General features: G+C 67.0%; 3 protein-coding genes across 14 annotated transcripts in view; 1 reads left to right on the plus strand and 2 right to left on the minus strand.

The window, feature by feature from the left end:
- Positions 1-9,261, minus strand: part of DCTN1 (dynactin subunit 1) — a 42,288-nt gene extending 33,027 nt beyond the window's left edge. For 4 of the 8 annotated variants that reach the window (XM_015301314.4, XM_040699088.2, XM_015301307.4 and 1 more), the window contains exon 1: positions 3,630-3,845. In XM_015301314.4, the coding sequence (XP_015156800.2) occupies positions 3,630-3,662 (33 nt within the window). In that variant the 5' untranslated portion in view covers positions 3,663-3,845. 8 annotated transcript variants of the gene reach the window in all.
- On the plus strand, positions 7,241-12,136 carry LOC107056275. Of its 3 annotated transcripts, none has more exons than XM_015301325.3 (4): positions 7,241-7,442; positions 10,152-10,308; positions 10,395-10,561; positions 10,824-12,136. In XM_015301325.3, exons 2-4 carry the CDS (start codon positions 10,158-10,160, stop codon positions 12,096-12,098), a joined length of 1,593 nt encoding a protein of 530 aa, XP_015156811.2. In that variant the 5' UTR covers positions 7,241-7,442; positions 10,152-10,157; the 3' UTR covers positions 12,099-12,136. The 3 variants fall into 3 exon arrangements, with proteins under 3 accessions (XP_015156811.2, XP_040556059.1, XP_046797243.1); XM_040700125.2 differs by lacking the exon at positions 7,241-7,442 and adding an exon at positions 9,233-9,572; XM_046941287.1 differs by lacking the exon at positions 7,241-7,442 and having other exon boundaries at positions 9,374-10,308.
- On the minus strand, positions 12,096-16,104 carry LOC107056277 (retinol dehydrogenase 12). Of its 3 annotated transcripts, XM_040700127.1 has the most exons (8): positions 15,462-16,104; positions 15,162-15,361; positions 14,759-14,917; positions 13,583-13,822; positions 13,422-13,511; positions 13,146-13,334; positions 12,509-12,615; positions 12,096-12,387 (listed from the first exon to the last, which is right to left on the minus strand). In XM_040700127.1, exons 1-8 carry the CDS (start codon positions 15,773-15,775, stop codon positions 12,205-12,207), a joined length of 1,482 nt encoding a protein of 493 aa, XP_040556061.1. In that variant the 5' UTR covers positions 15,776-16,104; the 3' UTR covers positions 12,096-12,204. The 3 variants fall into 3 exon arrangements, with proteins under 3 accessions (XP_040556061.1, XP_025006229.2, XP_046797244.1); XM_025150461.2 differs by having other exon boundaries at positions 15,162-16,104; XM_046941288.1 differs by lacking the exons at positions 15,162-15,361; positions 15,462-16,104 and having other exon boundaries at positions 14,759-14,922.
- Between the last annotated feature and the right edge of the window lie 46 nt (positions 16,105-16,150).

The raw sequence follows: 16,150 nt of genomic DNA on the forward strand, positions 1-16,150 counted from the left end.
GGGTGCCGCCCCACTCCTTGCACGGCAGGATGGACCCAGGAGGTGGTGGGATGTCACTCCTTCTGCTACGGCTGCCCCAGACAGCAGGAGCACTGCCCGCTGCTCTGCACCCAGCAGCACAGCAGCACACAGCCCATCTGGGGAGGCTTCAGAGGACTGTGGAGCAGCTTTGGCAAAAGATGAGCTCAGCAGCAGACGTGGTGCAAGTCTGTGCCTTACTGCCAACGTCCTTAGCGATGCTGAGCAGTGCTGTTAGAGCACGGTAAGGTGATGGGTGAGCAGCTCAACCAGAGCACCTGAGACCCTGAGTGTCACCTACACTAGTAATCACCTACACGCAGTGCAATGTAGGGAAGGAGGAAGCAGACGTGCATCGGGATCTGCTCCCCTGCTGCCAAACGCTGCCTCCTGCCCGAGGAAAACAGATGAAATTAAGGCTCCTTCGGCACAGTGCTACACAAACTATGCCTTTTAATTGCTGAAGCACCGCTATGCTAATTGTCTCTCCACGAACCCAGCTCTTGAAAGACACTCAGCACAGGGCTCTGCTCTGCAGCCGTGCACATACGTAGCCGAAATCATTTGCATTACCAGAGCAAAGCACAACATTATGCAAATCTACTGCAAATCTGTCGAGGAGGCTGAAAAAAGCTGCCAGCTCAGGTAGTGCTCCCTCCCAAGGATTCATTTCCAGGGGTTCCAGCATTTTCCTTTGGAAATGAGGCGGGTGCTGCACCTCTGCTGAGCAGGGAAAGAGTGAGAGGCTGCCTTAAAACAGCACAGCACGGGGGAGAGCCTCCGCGGCATGGCCCAGCAGGAAGGGCAGCTCTCCCACCACAGCCCTCTGACTGAGGTGTAGGACAGACGTGAGGAGGAAATGCTCCACGGTGAGGCCCTGGTGCTGCCTAGAGCTGTGGGTGCCCCACTCCTGGCAGCGCCATGGATGGGCCCTGCGCTGCGGGGGCACCCAGCCTGAAGCAGGGGTGGGGTTGGGGGTCCCTTCCAGCCCAACCATGCCACGGTTCTCCGATCCTTAAGTTCCCCTCCAACCCAACCATGAACTGGTTCTATGGCTCTCTGATCCTTAAGGTCCCTTCCAGCCCAACCACGTTGTGGTTCCACGGTCCTCTGATCCTCGGAGATCAGACACTCAGAGGTGTGGTGCTGGCAGCAGCCGCCTCGCAGCTCCTCTGGTCTCCTCCAGCACAGCACAGCCCCACGTGGGCAGAAGCTGCCCCACAGCCCAGGCCATCTGCAGACCCACCCCGGTCACCACAGCACCTCCTACAGAAGTTCTGTCCTCAGTCCCTTCCTGGCCTCACAAACACAGTCAGTCTCGTGGCGCGTTCCTTACCTGAGCTGTTAGATGTTATAATTAACACAGCAGCCAATTAATAACACGTGGGCACATGCACCATGGCAAGGAAGTCACAAAGCCAGTTAACATCTTTCTCACATCTGTGATTGCATCAGTGTTGAAAAGCTGAATGCAATCAAACCTAACAAAAGTAGGGCCGCGTATTTTCAGTCTCCAATATAAAAGTGCAATAATGTTGTAAATCCATCAAATAAGAAAAAGAAAAGAAATAACAGACAGATAGAAAGCTGCCTGGCCTGGCCCCAGCCATGGGCACGGACAGCAGCAAGCTGAGGGGATCTGAGCAGTGCTGGTGCGGATCTGCAGGGCAGGGGATGGGCTGGGCTCTGCTTGGTGGTGCCCAGTGCCAGCACAGGGGCAGCGGGCACAGCCTGCAGCCCGGGGAGCTCCGTGCGGCCGTGAGGAACAACTGCTGTGCTGTGCTGTGCTGTGAGGGGGGCACAGCCCTGGCACAGAGCTCAGGGGCTGTGGGGTCTCCTTCCTGGAGAGACCCAAACCCACCGGGATGCTTTGTGTGCAGCTGCTGTGGGGAACGGGCTGGGGGTGGGACTGGGGGAGCCCCGGAGGTCCCTCGCAGCCCCTACAGCTCTGTGACTGAAGATGGGGACCACGGGCTGAGGCAGCTCCAGCAGAGCCTCACACAGCGGCAGAGCCAAGCGGCACAAGGTGAGACCCAGGGACAGCTCGTGCCCTCGAGGAAGGCCAGCGGGGACCCCCGGCTGCGGCACGGGGCAACAGGAGCAGCAGTGCTGCCCCAAACGCTGCCCGCCGCCTCTCAGCATCACACTGCTTCCCCCTTCTTACCCCATTCAGAGAACCGCTTGGACTCACAAACCATTTCCTCAGCTTTGAAAGACGCTCATTAGCAGCCCCTGAAGAACAGATGTAACTCCAAGGGACTCAGCTCGTGTTATGTGCTTTGTCAGAACAGAACTGCAGTGCTGGGCTGCCCGGCATTGGTGACCCAGCAGAGCTGAGCAGGTCGAGCCCAACTCCAGCACACACCGCCCACAACACCCAGGGGGTTCTGAACACCTCCAGAGGAGGACACTCCACACCTCTCCAGGCAGTGCGTGAGGGCTCCGTCCCCTCACCCTGAGGCTTTTTCTCACGTGCAGAAGTTTGCAGCACTCGCATGGCCCCATACTGCCAACGCAGCGACTGCGCCTCAAAGCATCACCCACAGCACGGAGCTGAAGTTCCGGGCACAGCCCAACGCAGAGGCTGTGCTCCTGGGATGCACAGCTGTGGGTTAAAATGCCACCGGCCTCAAAGCCAGGTGTGACCCAGGGCAGCCAGAACAGGGATTGGACCACAGGTAACTGCTCACGCTCAGCCCCGCTCTGCCAGGGCGCAGTGCTGCACGTGGCCGGGGACGGACGGCCCCACGGTGCCCATTCCCATCTGCAACCGGAGCAAACCAGAGGGCACAGAGCTGCGCTCAGCAGGGAGCACGCAGTGCTGCTCCCAGAGCAGAGCTGGCAACCTGGCCCTGCAATGTCACCTCTCCACCCTGCTGCCCAGCAACATGGGGATGCTCAGTGGCAACAGACCTGTGGGGCTGAGCAGCACCCATTGGCGTGAGGACGCCCGAGCAGCCCATGGGAGCACAGGGCCGTGTGGGAGCACCCTGCCCCTCAGTAGAGGGGAACATCAGCTGCCACACACAGCCTTCGCCTCCTGCTCACCTGGACTCACAGCACCCAGCAGAGCCCGCAGCCCCACCTGCACGGCCCGGGCGCCGGGACGCAGCAGCAGTGCAGCACAACAGAGGCCCAGCCGGGGGAAGGCCACACTGCCAGGCCCGGCCCGGGCTGTGCTGCCCGCACTGAGCTCGGCTCAGCTCAGCTCAGCACAGCACAGCACAGCAGAGGCTGGCAGAGGCCTGAAGGCATTTGGGAGCTCAGCACCTCTCCACGCAGCCCGGCGGATCGGCACAGAGGGAGGAGAGCCGCGGCGCAGGAAGGCAAACAAGGCAGAACCTTTGTGCTGAGCCATTCCGCCACGCGGAGCCCGCTGACAGCTCGGCGCATTATCCTCCATAATTACAGGCACAGAGAGGCTCATTGAAACCCAAAGGACGCAGCGAGCGGCACCATTGAGGCACTCCAGCATCCTCGCAGGCGCCGCAGGGCGCGGAGGCAGCTCGGGGCGCAGCTCAGCACAGCAGCGCCCATCTCCGGGGCTGCAGCGGGCGGCGGCGGCGCGGCGCAGCCAGGAGTTGCTCCCTAAGTTCCCTCCCCCAACTTACCCGGCCGTGCGGGTGCCTCCTGCTCTGGGCCATGCTGCCGGCGCCCTTTATTCCCACGGCGTATTATTCCTAAATAATGGCCTCAGCTCATGGCCGGCAGCGGCACGGCGCGGCCTTTCAGGCTGCGGCTGATCTCATCGGCCCCGGCCGCGCTCCGCCGGATCGCAGCGAGAGGGCAGAGCCGCGTTCCGGCAGGGGATGCTCCGGCACGGGGACGCAGGAATCCAGCCCAGCTGACGGAGCTGCGTACTGCGCTCCCACTCATCGCCGCAGCGCGGCCCGCTGGGTCCTAACGCTGCCGGCCGGGCTGCTGCTGCAGCGTGGGCTGCGCCGCGCTCTGCGCGCCAGGGCTGAGCCGGGGCGCAAAGCCTCGAACCGAAGCCGTCGCTCCCAGCAGAGAGCCGTGGGGCTCCGAGGAAGCTGTGCTGCCCCCCAGCACCCCACAGCTCGCAGCAGCGGCTCACGCAGCTCCAAAGCCCATCCGAGCGCCCGGCTGATAGCGCCCACGGGGGAGGCAGGGAGACCCCGCGGGGAGCAGCGGCCATCCCCGGGTGGTCCCCAGATGGGGGAGGGGGAACCACCGTGACGGCTGGGCGCACCACAGCGGAGCAGCGCCCCAAACACAGCACCTCTCATCCCCCACACAGCCACGGACAAACTCTGAACGTTCTGCAAAGGGCCAATGATAACCGCGAGCTTTGTGCCAGCTGCTGTGCTGCCCCGTGCACAGCTGAGGTTTGTTTAGCAAGGAGAGGCTGGGCAGGAAGGCGGCCCAGGGCAGGGATGGGGCTGGGACACACCGCAGCCGCGTGGTGACATCTCCCTCTGGAAGCAGAGCTTAAATGGAGTTGGCCCCACACTGCAGCAGGGGATGCTCAGGTTGGAGACCAGGAGCAGTCGGTTCTCCTGCAGAGCAGTCGGGCACCAACATGGGCTGCACAGGGAGTGGGGGTCACCACCCCAGGGGTGCTCAGGACCGCAGAGATGTGGCACTGAGGGATGCGGTCGATGGGCACGGCGGGGTGGGGATCTTCTCCAGCCTTCCCGATTCTGTCCTGCAGCTCTGACTGACCCGCACTGCACGCAGCAATGTGCTGCCCGCTGCAGGAGGCTGCCACAAAAGGAAGCCACAACCCGTCAGCCACTTCCCAACCACCACACATCTGAGCTGAAGGTGCTTTTCCTCTCCGTACGCCGTTCTAAAGGCGCTGCTTACAAACACACACACAGAAATCCATCACAGAAAGTTACCATAACGCCAACAGCACCTCCGCCCTCCCCTCCGTTCCATCGGCTCCAGGTGAGACCCGGGACATTCAACACAGAAACCAGCGCTGCAGTAAGCGCTGAGCCCACAGCAGGCCATACAGAAGGGCAGCGGTGCCCTCCCACAGCAGGAAGCCCTGCAGCAGCTCTGGAGGAGCAGCACTGCCAGCAGCCAGCCCAGAAATGCCACCGAACCGCCCTCATCCCCACAGCTGCAGCCGTGGCAATGGAAGGCGGCGATGTGAGGAATGCAACAAAGATACTTCCAGTGAGAGCACACGTTGCAATTTAACAGAGAACCACAGAGTCCTTTCGGTGGGAAGGGACCTTCAGAGGCCACCCAGACAGCTCCCTGCACACAGCAGGGACACCACAGCTATGTCCGCTGCTTCATTGGGAGGCTGACATCATCCATACAAAGCCTGAAATAATCTGTGTGTAAAACAAGTCCAGAAGGGCCCAGGGAGGACAGCAATGGCAATTGTAAGCTTCCTCCTCCACACAACAGCTGCAAAACAGCTCCCAGGAAAGGGCAGGATCCCCACTATAGGCTGACCTACACCTGGGCTACACACAGCAGATGCTCCAGCACTCTGCTCAGCAAAGCGGGAGTGTGGCACAGCAGCACCTTCAGGGGACAACCACGGCCTCAGGAAGGGTCAGGAGTGCCATCCTCTGCCTTCTGCTCTCACTCACGATGAGGATTTTGGACGAGAACTGAACTTTGACCAAAAGATGAGAAGCCAACATTAGGCAGCATTTTTATTAACGAACCAAAGCTGCATTATAGGAGCACCTACCGTGTGCTGAGAGGCGGCCGGATCCGCTCTGTGCTGCAGCTCAGGGGTGTGTTAGCACAGGGTTTGAGCCAGGCCAGCCCAGGGCATGCTTCACACTGCAGCGTCCCCCTGGCTGGGCTGCCAGCAATCCTCATTCACCTGCAAAAGAGGGAGAAACGTCACAGGAGCTCCTCACCGAGCTCTGGGTTACGGCAGCAGCAGTGGGCCCCGCTGTGGGCCAGACCCCGGGGCTGGCAGCTCCTGCTGCACATCCATCCTTAGGGGTACGGCAGCACCAGGCTGAGGAACACAGAGCACAGACCCACAGTGACTGGCCGGAACCTGGGACAAGGAGCAGCCCCATGCTGAGCAGCTCAAACGTGAGCTGCACCCGGCGGGCTCAGGGCACACGGAGCGGCTCACAGCCATCAGACAGCCCCGCTGCCATTGACACAGCACAACTCCGCCCTGACGCTGTTATGTCTTCACGGCTGCGGCAGAGCTTCCTGATGCATAAGGCAGGACAAGGGGGGGTGGCTTTAAACTGAGACAGGGGAGGTTTAGGTTGGATATGAGGAGGAAGTTTATCCCCCAGAGGGTGGTGACGCACTGAACAGGTTGCCCAAGGAGGTGTGGATGCCCCATCCCTGCAGGCATTCAAGGCCAGGCTGGATGTGGCTCTGGGCAGCCTGGGCTGCTGGTTGGCGACCCTGCACATAGCAGGGGGGTGGAACTCAATGAGCACTGTGGGCCTTTGCAAGCCAGGCCATTCTATGGTTCTGTGTGTCCCTAAGGGGGATCTATGGGTCCCTGTGGGTCTCTATGAGGATCTACGTGTCTCTGTGGGGGTCTCTATGGGTCTCTATGGGGATCCGTCTGTCCCTGTGTGTCTCTTGGTGACCCTGCACACAGCAGGGGGTTGGAACTCAATGAGCACTGTGGGCCTTTGCAAGCCAGGCCATTCTGTGATTCTTTGCTAAGGGGTTTCCTCTTCCTGCACCCTTCTGCACAGAAAAGGATCCCAAGGGCAGCACTTCGGGGCTCTGACTTTATGGCATTGGTACAAAATCCCGACGAGGCCGCTGAGCTCAGGACTCTTTGAATGGAGCTCTGAGTCACACACAGCTGCTGCTGACCCGGCCTGGGCTCCTGCGGCCCCTCCTGAGCGCCTGCAGTCTGTCTGCTCCGGAGCTGTGCGCTCCTCTCCGAGCTCTGCACCCCACAGCACCACCACCATCCCACAGGACGGGCTCAGCTCTGCCCCAGGACACCACGAGATCCAGAGGTGCTCTGCTCCGCAGCTCTCCTACCCCAGCAGTGCAGGCAGACAGCCACGCTCCTCTGTCCCATACAGCCACGTCTATGAGTCCAATAACACAGAGAAAACCTGCCAGACCACTGAACACCCTCATTAACGTTCTCATTGGTAACGGCGTCCCATACAGAAGAGCAGCAAGGAGAGGTTTCTGGACCCCACACCACCTAAAGCTGAGCCAGCAGAGCTGGGCGAGCAGCGCAGCCCCCAGCACAGCTGCGGGCTTTAGGACCCTGCGGGCAGCTCTGTGAGTCTGCGCCATGCACGGCTGCAGCACAACTCCAGCAGAGCCGAGCAGCGCCGCAACAAAGCCGGGGGGCACAGCGGGCACACAGCTCTGCACCTCACAGCACGCAGGGAAGGCTTTCCTCCAGCTGAAAGCAAACTGCCAGGACTGCCAGCGATGCAGCACAGCACCGTGGAGCAGAGGACACCGCAGCCCAGCAGGGACAGGTCAGTGCTCTCCGCTCACCCCCTCCCTCCCCCCATCACTGCAGCACGAGCCCACCCGCCCCATTGGGCTCCCACTGCCCCAGACACACTGAGCACAGCTGTGAGTGCGTGCCTGCTCTGCTTCCCTGCTGCAAGCTCTGCAACGGCCACCGCTGTTCATTGCTTCTGTTCTGTGCTGCACTGGGACGGTGCTGCCCGCCAAGGGAAGCTCAGCTTCCAGCCCAGCAGCTCCTGCAGCCTCCCTTCTGCTTAGAATAGCAGGAGCAGAAACAATAAACACTGAACTGCTGACAGCCCCCCCCAGTAGCTCCAAAGGAACCTCTGAGTGCCTCACGGTAATTTGGCAGGGAGCCTCCCTGGGAAGGAGGTCGCAGCCACCGCCTCACGTCAGAGAGCTGAGGGAGGAGAGAGAGAAAGAAATCTGCCCAAGGTCACACGGAAAGACCTTGGCAGCATCTTCAGTAAAGGAAAACACAGCACTGCGTCCAGTGCTAAGGGCAGTCCTCCCTGCTGGAGGCTGAGGGCAGAGAGCTGCACCGTGCTGAATGCAGACAGGCGATGGCTCACAGAGCTGTAGGGGCTGCGAGGGACCTCTGGGGCTCCCCCAGTCCCACCCCCAGCCCGTTCCCCACAGCAGCTGCACACAAAGCATCCCGGTGGGTTTGGGTCTCTCCAGGAAGGAGACCCCACAGCCCCTGTGCTCTGTGCCAGGGCTGTGCCCCCTCACAGCACAGCACAGCACAGCACAGCAGTTGTTCCTCACGGCCGCACGGAGCTCCCCGGGCTGCAGGCTGTGCCCGCTGCCCCTGTGCTGGCACTGGGCACCACCAAGCAGAGCCCAGCCCATCCCCTGCCCTGCAGATCCGCACCAGCGCCGCTCAGATCCCCTCAGCCTTCTCTCCTCCAGATGCACCGCCCCGGGGCTCTCAGCCTGTCCCCATCAGGAGGTGCTCCAGGCCCCCAGCAGCTCTGCGGGGGTCTGCCCTGAATTGGGGAGCCCCGCAGTGGGCGCAGTGCTGCAGATGTGTTCCCCCCACGGCAGAGCAGAGGGCCGAGCACCCCGCTGCCCTGCTGGCCATACTTTGTGCCCGCACCGCAGGGAACCGCGGGCCTTCTGGGCCACCGGGGCGCCCTGCCGGCCGCCGGGACCCGCAGTCCCCTCCGCTCCTCCCAGCAGCGCGGCCCCCCCGCGCTGTCCCCGCAGCCGCCCCTCCCCCGCACAGCCCGGCGCTGCCCGCGTTGAACCCCACCGCGTTCCCCTCTGCCCGCTCTCGGCCCGCCCGGCGCAGCGCGGAACTTCGGGCCGTCATTCCGGCTTCGTGCCGCCGCCCACCGGGCTGAGGGCGCCCCGTCCCGCTGCTGAACCCCGCAGCCGTTACAGCCGGAAAAGACCTCCGAGCTCCCCCCGTCCACCCGCCGACACCCGCAGGGCCGGGGCTGCACCGGACCCGGAGCCGTTCTGACACCGCCCGCCCCCCCGGCGCCCCCCGAGGCCGCCGCCCCCCCTCCCTCCGGGCGCTCATCGGCAGCGCTGAGGTCCCCCCGCGCCGCTCCGTTCCGCTCCGCCCCGCGCCGCGCCGGGAGCGCCGCAGCTCCGTCCGATGTCCGCCCCGCCCGGAGCGGCCCTCAGTTCGGCCACCGCGGGGTGACGGAGCGGCCGCGCCCGGATCGCCCCACGGCCCGGAGCCCAACGACGCCGCCGTTCCTCCGCCCTTTCTCTCCTTCCCCTCCCCCGCCGCCCGTACCTCAGCGCCGCCGCCCCGCGCCGCGCCCGGCCCCGCTCTGAAGGCCCACAGCCGCCGCCCGGCCGCGAAGCCCCCGCTGAGGACCCCTCGGGCTGCCCCTCCCCGCGCCTGACGGCCGGCACAGCTGACGGGGCGGCCCCGCGGAGCGGCGCGGCTGCGGACAGCCCGGGAGCGGGAAGGCGGAAGGGCCCCGGCGGCTGCGCGCATGCGCACTGAGCAGAGTGACGCCGGCCGGGCGTGGGGGCGCCCCGCGGTGCGGGCGGCGGGACGGGACGGACGGGACGGGACGGGACGGGACGGGGCGCGGTCGGGCGCGGGGCGCTGCCCTGTGGGGGCGGGGCCGGGCGGAAGGAGGAAGCGAGCCGGGCCGGGCCGGGCGCAGCCGGTAAGAGTCCCCGCCGGGGTCCCCCGCAGCTCCGGGCGCGCTCCGCCGGGGGGTCGGGATGGGTCCGCCCCGCGGCCGCCGCCGGTCCCACGCGCACCATCCCGGAGCCGCGGCGCGCGGCAGTCCGGCAGCGAACGGCTCCGTGCCGTTCTGAGCTTCCCCGCCCGCTGCCCGTCCCGTCCCGTCCCGGAGCTGCTGGGAGAACCGCGCGCTCGTTGGGGTCGGAAGGGGCTCCGAGGTCACCGCACGCGGCTGCCCACCGTCCCCGTCCGGGCCGCCGCTGACGACGAGGGGGCGCCCGGCAGCGCCGCGGGGATCGGCGCGGGGAGCCGCGCTGACGGCCGCTGTCAGCCCGACGGCCGACGGGGGCTGCGCTGCGGGTCCCGCTGCCCGGGGACGGCCGGGCCCGCCCGGACGCTGTGTGTGCGGCCGCTGTGGCTCCGTGCCGGCGGTATCGCTGAGCGCCGTGCAGCCCGCAGCCGGGCAGCAGCACCCGTTGGCTTCGCAGACGTGCCCAAATGCACCCAGACGAGGCCCGGCCCGGCCCGGCCCTGCGCTCAGCCGTTCGTTTCCCTGCAGCTGCCGATGCCCCGGAGGAAGGCGGTGCCGGCGCTGGGCAGCCTCTGCCTGCAGAGTTTGGTGCAGCACATGCAGAGCGTGTGGGTGAAGGACTACAGCGAGAACTACCTGGACGAGTACAGCTTCCGCTTCGTCATGGGGCCCTTCAACGACCTGGGTGAGCCGTGGGGGTGGAGGAGGAGGAGGAGGAGGAGGAAGGCAGGCAGGCAGGCAGTGCTGTTTGCTGACCCGCATTGCCCACAGCCGGCAGTTTGGTGCAGGACCTCATCCGGCTGCTGGGCGAGAGCCGCCGCCTGTCGCGTGCTGCGCTGCATCTGCTGCTGCTGCCCCACCTGCAGGAGCTGAGCCTGCGGTACTGCCCCAGCCTGGTCAGCAACGCCATCGGGCAGCTCATCACCGTGCGCTGCAAGGTGAGCGGGGCTGGGCTGCGTGGCGGGGGGCGCCCGCTGTGGGGCTGTGAGCGGACCCAGTTGGCATTGCACGAGGCAGGGTCTGGCGGCTGCTGTGGGACATCAGGGAGGGGACGAGGAGGGCTGGCCTTCCCATCCCAGCACCGCTTGGGCACAGGGCCGTCTGCTGCACCGGGCCGTGGGGCGGCGCTGCAGCGTCCTGAGCTGTGGGCGTCGGGGGGCACCGCGGGCTCTGCTGACGCAGCTTCGTCTGTGGGCGCAGAGCCTGAGCGCGCTGGACCTGCACGGCTGCAGCCGGCTGTCGGCGGACGTGCTGGTGGACCTGGCGGAGGAGCTGCCCCTGCTGAGCCGCCTGGGGCTGGCGGAGACGCAGGCCAACGTGCAGGTGCTGGCGGCCGTGGGCTCCTCCTGCCGCCGCCTGCGGGAGCTGGACGTGTCCCGCTGCAGGAAGGTGACGCCGCGCGCCCTGCGGCACCTGGCCTACGACCCGCTGGAACGGACCCCGGGCTGCCCGGCGCTCCGCGTCCTCCTGGCGCGCGGCCTGGAGCCGGCGGGGGGCGACGCGGTGTCGGCGCTGGCCTTCGTGCTGCTGGCGCTGCCGCTGCTGGAGGTGCTCGCGCACGGCGACGTGCCGGCCGCGCTCGGCCTCCTGCACGCGGGGCGGCTCGACGGCGACGCCGACGCCGACGGCTTCCCGTCGCTGCGGGAGTTGGCGCGGCGGCGCGGCGGCCCTCCGCTCGCGCTGCCCCTGCGGCGCCTGGAGGAGCTGACGGAGCCCGAGCTGCCGGCCGCCCGCGCCGTCTGTCCCGACGCCGAGGAGGTGTCCGCGTGCCTCGGGGACGGCCCGACGGACGGCTGGGACGCGCTGCCGCGCTGGGGCCGCCTGGCCCGGCTGGGGCTGTCGTGTGCGGGGCCGCGGGGCCGGGCGCTGTGCGAGGCGCTGCCGCTGGCACGCGGCGTGGGCCCGCGGCTGCAGACCCTGGCGCTGCACGGCTTCCTCCTGGAGGACGAGCTCGCCCTGTGCGCGCTGCTCGGCTGCTGCCCCAACCTGCGGGACTTCAGCGCGGAGCTGCTGCCCCCGCCGCGCGGCCGCCCCGACGCCGAGCCGCCCGAGGAGCCGCCGCGGTGGGACACGGAGCTGCTGCCCCGCGGTCTGCCCCGCCTGCGGAGCTTCTCCCTGGCGCTGCCCGGCCCCGTCCCGGCGCCCCACGGGCTGCTGCTGCGCGCCACGTTGGCGTCGCTGCTGTGCCGCTCCCCGCGCCTGCAGAGCCTGCGCCTGCTCGGCATCGCGCTGCCGCTGGACTCCGTGTTCGAGACGGTGCTGACGGCGCCGGGGCCGCCGCTGCAGGAGCTGCAGGAGCTCTCGCTGGTCGAGAGCCGCGTGTCGGGGCGCACCGTGCGGCTGCTGTTGGCCTCCGACGGCCGCCTGCGCCGCCTCGACGTGTCCCGCTGCCGCGATGTGCACCGCCGCGACTACGACGGCTTCCTGCAGGCCGTGCGGAAGCAGCGGCTGGACCTGGACATCGCCTGGGAGTAGCGCTCACATCGAAGCCTTTAATAAAGCACTTAACACAGCGGCCGCTCGCTCCCTCTCTGCCCCGTCCCGGCTCCTAGCGGGGGGGGGGCGCTCGGGGCCGCCCACCCTACGAGCTCAGCCCCGTCAGCCGCTCCGACTCCTCCCAAAGCTTGCGGGCCAGCCCGGCATCCCGGGCGGCCGCGGAGGGCAGCGTGAGGCTGCAATCGCTGTCGAAGTACTTCCCGGAGATGCCCGAGACCTCCTCCGACACGGCGCAGTAAATGGTGCTGACGGCCCCCTGCTCCGCCGACTGCCGGGGGGCGGTAAGGGCAGAGCGGAGGCACCGCCCCCTCATCCCCACCGCCCCCCCCCTCCTCCCCGCCCTCTGCCCACCCGGAGCCCCATCCGCCGCCGGGGACGGCCCCGCTCACCTTGATGAAGGGGCTGATGAGGAAGAAGAGGCCGCGCACCACCAAGCTGAAGTTGCGCATGATGCCGGTGCTCACCACGCCGGGGTTCAGGCTGTTGGCGGTCACCCCTGCCCGGCGGCACCGTCACCAACTGCCCCACAGCGGGCAGATCCCCCCCGTGCCAAGCAGGAGCCCGTGGGCAGCGGGACGGCCCCAGAGAAGTGGGGCTGAGGCCACGCACCCGGCCGGGGCAGCAGGAAAGGCCCCGACCCCGCTGGTGCACTCTCGCAGGGATGCAGCCATCCCCGAGCCCGTGTCCATGGGGGTCCTGGGGCATTCCTAAAGGGCTGCAGCCCCTGCAGCCGCCCCTGTAGGCCCTGAGCCGCGGCACTGCAGTGCAGTTGGAATGGGCGGGCAGCCCTGGGGTGCTGCTGCGCCTGGGAGCCCGCAGCCAAATGCAACAGGGGCACAGCGCGGCGTGGCACAACACAGCATGGTCCAGCAGGGCACAGCAGGGCATAGCATAGCACGGCGTGGCACAGCATGGCATGGTGTGGCATGGCACGGCACAGCAGGGCACAGTGCAGTATGGCACGGCACAGCAGGGCAAACACAACACGGCGCGGCGCGGCGCGGCACGGCACGGCACATCACCCACCCGTGCCCTGCAGGCGCTGCGCCATCTCGGCGGTGTGGAGGACGTTCATCAGTTTGGTGCTGTTGTAGATGTGGTCGAAGCTGTTGGGCCGCGCCCGCCCGGTGAGGAATCGGCAGTCAGCGGTGCCCGCGCTGTGCCGGAAGGACGAGACGGTGACGATGCGGGCGGGCGCCGACGCCTTCATCAGATCTGCGCGGAGCGGGGGATGAGAGGGGCAGCCCCGGGACCCCCCCCGGCCCGGCGGCCCCCGCGCCCACCCCGCAGCCCTCAGCTCACCCAGCAGCAGGTTGGTGAGCAGGAACGGGCCCAGGTAGTTGGTGGCGAAGGTCCGCTCCAAACCCTCGGGCGTGAGCGCGAAGGGCAGCCCTGCAAGAGGCGCGCGGTGCCGCGGGGCCGCGGTGGGACCGCAGCGGGGCGGCGGCGGGCGCGGGGCGTACCGGTGACGCCGGCGTTGTTCACCAGCACGTCCAGACGCTTCTCCTCCCGCAGCACCTCCCGGGCGAAGGCGCGCACCGAGGCCAGCGAGCTGCTGTCCAGCAGGCGCAGCACCACGTTGGGGTTGCCGGTGGCCGCCCGGATCTCCTCCGCTGCCGCCTGGCCGCGCTCCCGGCTCCGGCACGCCAGGATGGTGCGGGCGTTCCTGCGGGCCAGGTCCATGGCCACGCACTTTCCGATCCCTGTAACGCACAGCGCGGGCGCCCACTCGCAGCCCGTGGGATCCGTGCCCTCCGGGGGGGGCAGCCCCGGCACGGGGCAGGGTGGCGGCGGGGTCCCCGTGCCGGCACTGCCGGGAGCTCAGCATCAAACCGAGGGCACCTCGGCTCGGGAGCGGCGGGTGTCGGCACGGGGCAGAAGCGGGGTGTTGAGGGGGCAGGACGGGGATGGAGCTGCCGCGGGGTGCGGGAAGGAGCCGGGGGGGCAGCTCGTTGCAGCGTGCCCGGAGCACGGGGCAGGGCGCAGCCCAGGAGCCCGCACGACGGCACGGCGCCGGCACGGCTGTGTGCGGGTGCGCCGCGTGGCAGGAACCGATGGGGGTGGGATGGGCCCCAGAACGCGTGCAGCCCCGAGCACAGCGGGGCACGCCGGTGACACACACCGGCGGTAGCCCAACACGCGGCCCCGTGCTGCACCGAGGGACAGCGGTGGGAGCGGTGAGCCCAATCCGCAGCGCGCAGCTCAGGGCCGAGGCAGTGCAGGGATGGGCGGTGGCCTTGGCTGTCGGTCATTGACCTGGCAGGGGCAGAGTCCAACCGCGCGGCCGCCTGGGGTTACCGGGCACGCGGAGAGGCGGAGCGGCTCCGGGCAGCGGCACTGATGGGCACAGCTCGCCGAGCACACGGCAGGCGGTGAGCGCGGGGCAGAGCGCGGGGCAGCGGGAGCACAACGCGCACAGCCCGGGGGCCATCAGCCGCCTCTCCTGCAGCCATCAGCGCCACCGGAGCGGGGCCGGCAGCAGGAGAGCACGGCCCCACGAGCCCACGAGCCGCCCCACAGCACCACGCAGCCCCACACATCACCCACATCCTGCATCTGCCCGTCCCACGGCGCAGCACCTGATGCCCCGCGGCCCCTCGCAGCCCCGCAGCCCTCCGGTGCCACCGAGGCCCTCTCACCGCTGTTGGCTCCGGTGACGATGACCGTCTTGCCGGTCAGGTCGGTGGGACACTTGCGTGGGTCCCAGGCACGTCTTCTTGTGGCCCAGAGGAGCATCCCCAGCAGCAATGCCAGCACAAACCAGAGCGGGTGGCTGCAGAAGCTCGGCAGCTCCATGGCTGTGGCCGGGGGACAGAGTCCAGCTGAGGATGTTGGCCCAGCCCCGCAGCCGTGGCACCACGCAGTTCCTTCCTGATCCCCCAGCAGCAGCTCCACCGCTGCTGGAGCACAGAGCAGGGGCAGGCAGCAGCAGCTTGGCCCCCGGACACGCAACAGAGATGGGCAGTGAGGGCAGGAGAGCAGGATGAGCAGACTGAGAGGGCTGAGCACACCTCGTCCCAGAGGACACCCCGGGCTGCTCACCCATGTGTCCGGAGCCTGCTGGAGAGGCTCCCCAAGGCTGCAGGGGGTGAGTGCCCCCTGCCCGCTCCATTCCAGCAGTGCAGACTCCACTGGAGGTTCCATCCTGGGGATGCGGGCACAGCTCTTCCCATGGACCTCTTCTGCTCCTTCTATCAGCTCCAGTGGTATTCCCCTCTAGAGGCATGCAGCGGCGATGCTTCCTGCACCGGGCATGGCCAACGCTGCCACTCTTCTCCATATACATCTCCCCTTTCCCCACTGGTGATCTCCTGCCCCAGCAGAGCTGACCCTAAGCATCACCTGGACCACTGCAGCCATAAACTGCTCCAAAGTTGGGGCACCGCTGCAGCCAGGTGCTGCCAGGGCCACCAAACAGCCCTGCAGCAGTCCTGTCCCGCCGTGCTCCCCAGCATCGCTGCACAGTGAGCGCACAGTTTCACTGCAGCCCCTGCTGGTGCCATGCCTGTAGTGCCCATCAGCAGCACACAGAGCCCATCAGCAGTATGCAGCACCCAGTGGCAGCATGCGGAACACATCGGCGCTGGGTAGAAGTTTCCCAGCCCCGAGATGCAGCACTGCTCAGGGCAGCAGCCAGCAGCAGGCCCTGGTGGCATGGGAGCTCACATGCCATCACGGTGGTGGCCTCAGTGCAGCCAGCAGCACCAGCGTAGCAGATGAGCCCCAAGTGATTGCTGTGAGCTCAAAGAGGGCCCTGAGGGACAGGAAAGCCACAGCAAGCACCTCGGCTTCCCCCAGCTGATCTCAGCCACCCCTGGAACTGGGGTTTGAGAAGGGTCCAGAAGCCCAGGGACAGGGGCCGATAAATAGGGGCACACACAAGTCTGGGGGATCTCTCTGCACCAAACACCCCCACCAGCAGGTCTGACACTGGGTCTGGGACTGCTGACCTCTCTGCCTCTCCATCTCTTCCTTCTCTTTTTTCCCTTGCAGTTGCTGAGAGGTGAAAGGCTCACCTGGATTTCCCATGA

This window comes from Gallus gallus, chromosome 4 (genome assembly GCF_016699485.2).
Source record: "Gallus gallus isolate bGalGal1 chromosome 4, bGalGal1.mat.broiler.GRCg7b, whole genome shotgun sequence".
NCBI lineage: Eukaryota > Metazoa > Chordata > Aves > Galliformes > Phasianidae > Gallus > Gallus gallus.

What these genes read in the sequence shown, in the direction of transcription:
- LOC107056275 (XM_046941287.1), top strand. Translation starts at nt 9,393, where the DNA reads ATGCGCACTGAGCAGAGTGACGCCGGCCGGGCGTGGGGGCGCCCCGCG. An exon ending in GGGGCCCTTCAACGACCTGG is followed by an intron (nt 10,309 to 10,394) that starts GTGAGCCGTGGG and finishes CATTGCCCACAG; the next exon opens with CCGGCAGTTTGGTGCAGGAC. An exon ending in TCATCACCGTGCGCTGCAAG is followed by an intron (nt 10,562 to 10,823) that starts GTGAGCGGGGCT and finishes CTGTGGGCGCAG; the next exon opens with AGCCTGAGCGCGCTGGACCT.
- LOC107056277 (XM_040700127.1), bottom strand. Translation starts at nt 15,775, where the DNA reads ATGCCACCAGGGCCTGCTGCTGGCTGCTGCCCTGAGCAGTGCTGCATC. An exon ending in TTATGGCTGCAGTGGTCCAG is followed by an intron (nt 15,362 to 15,461) that starts GTGATGCTTAGG and finishes TGCCCGGTGCAG; the next exon opens with GAAGCATCGCCGCTGCATGC. An exon ending in AGCAGGCTCCGGACACATGG is followed by an intron (nt 14,918 to 15,161) that starts GTGAGCAGCCCG and finishes CCCCGGCCACAG; the next exon opens with CCATGGAGCTGCCGAGCTTC.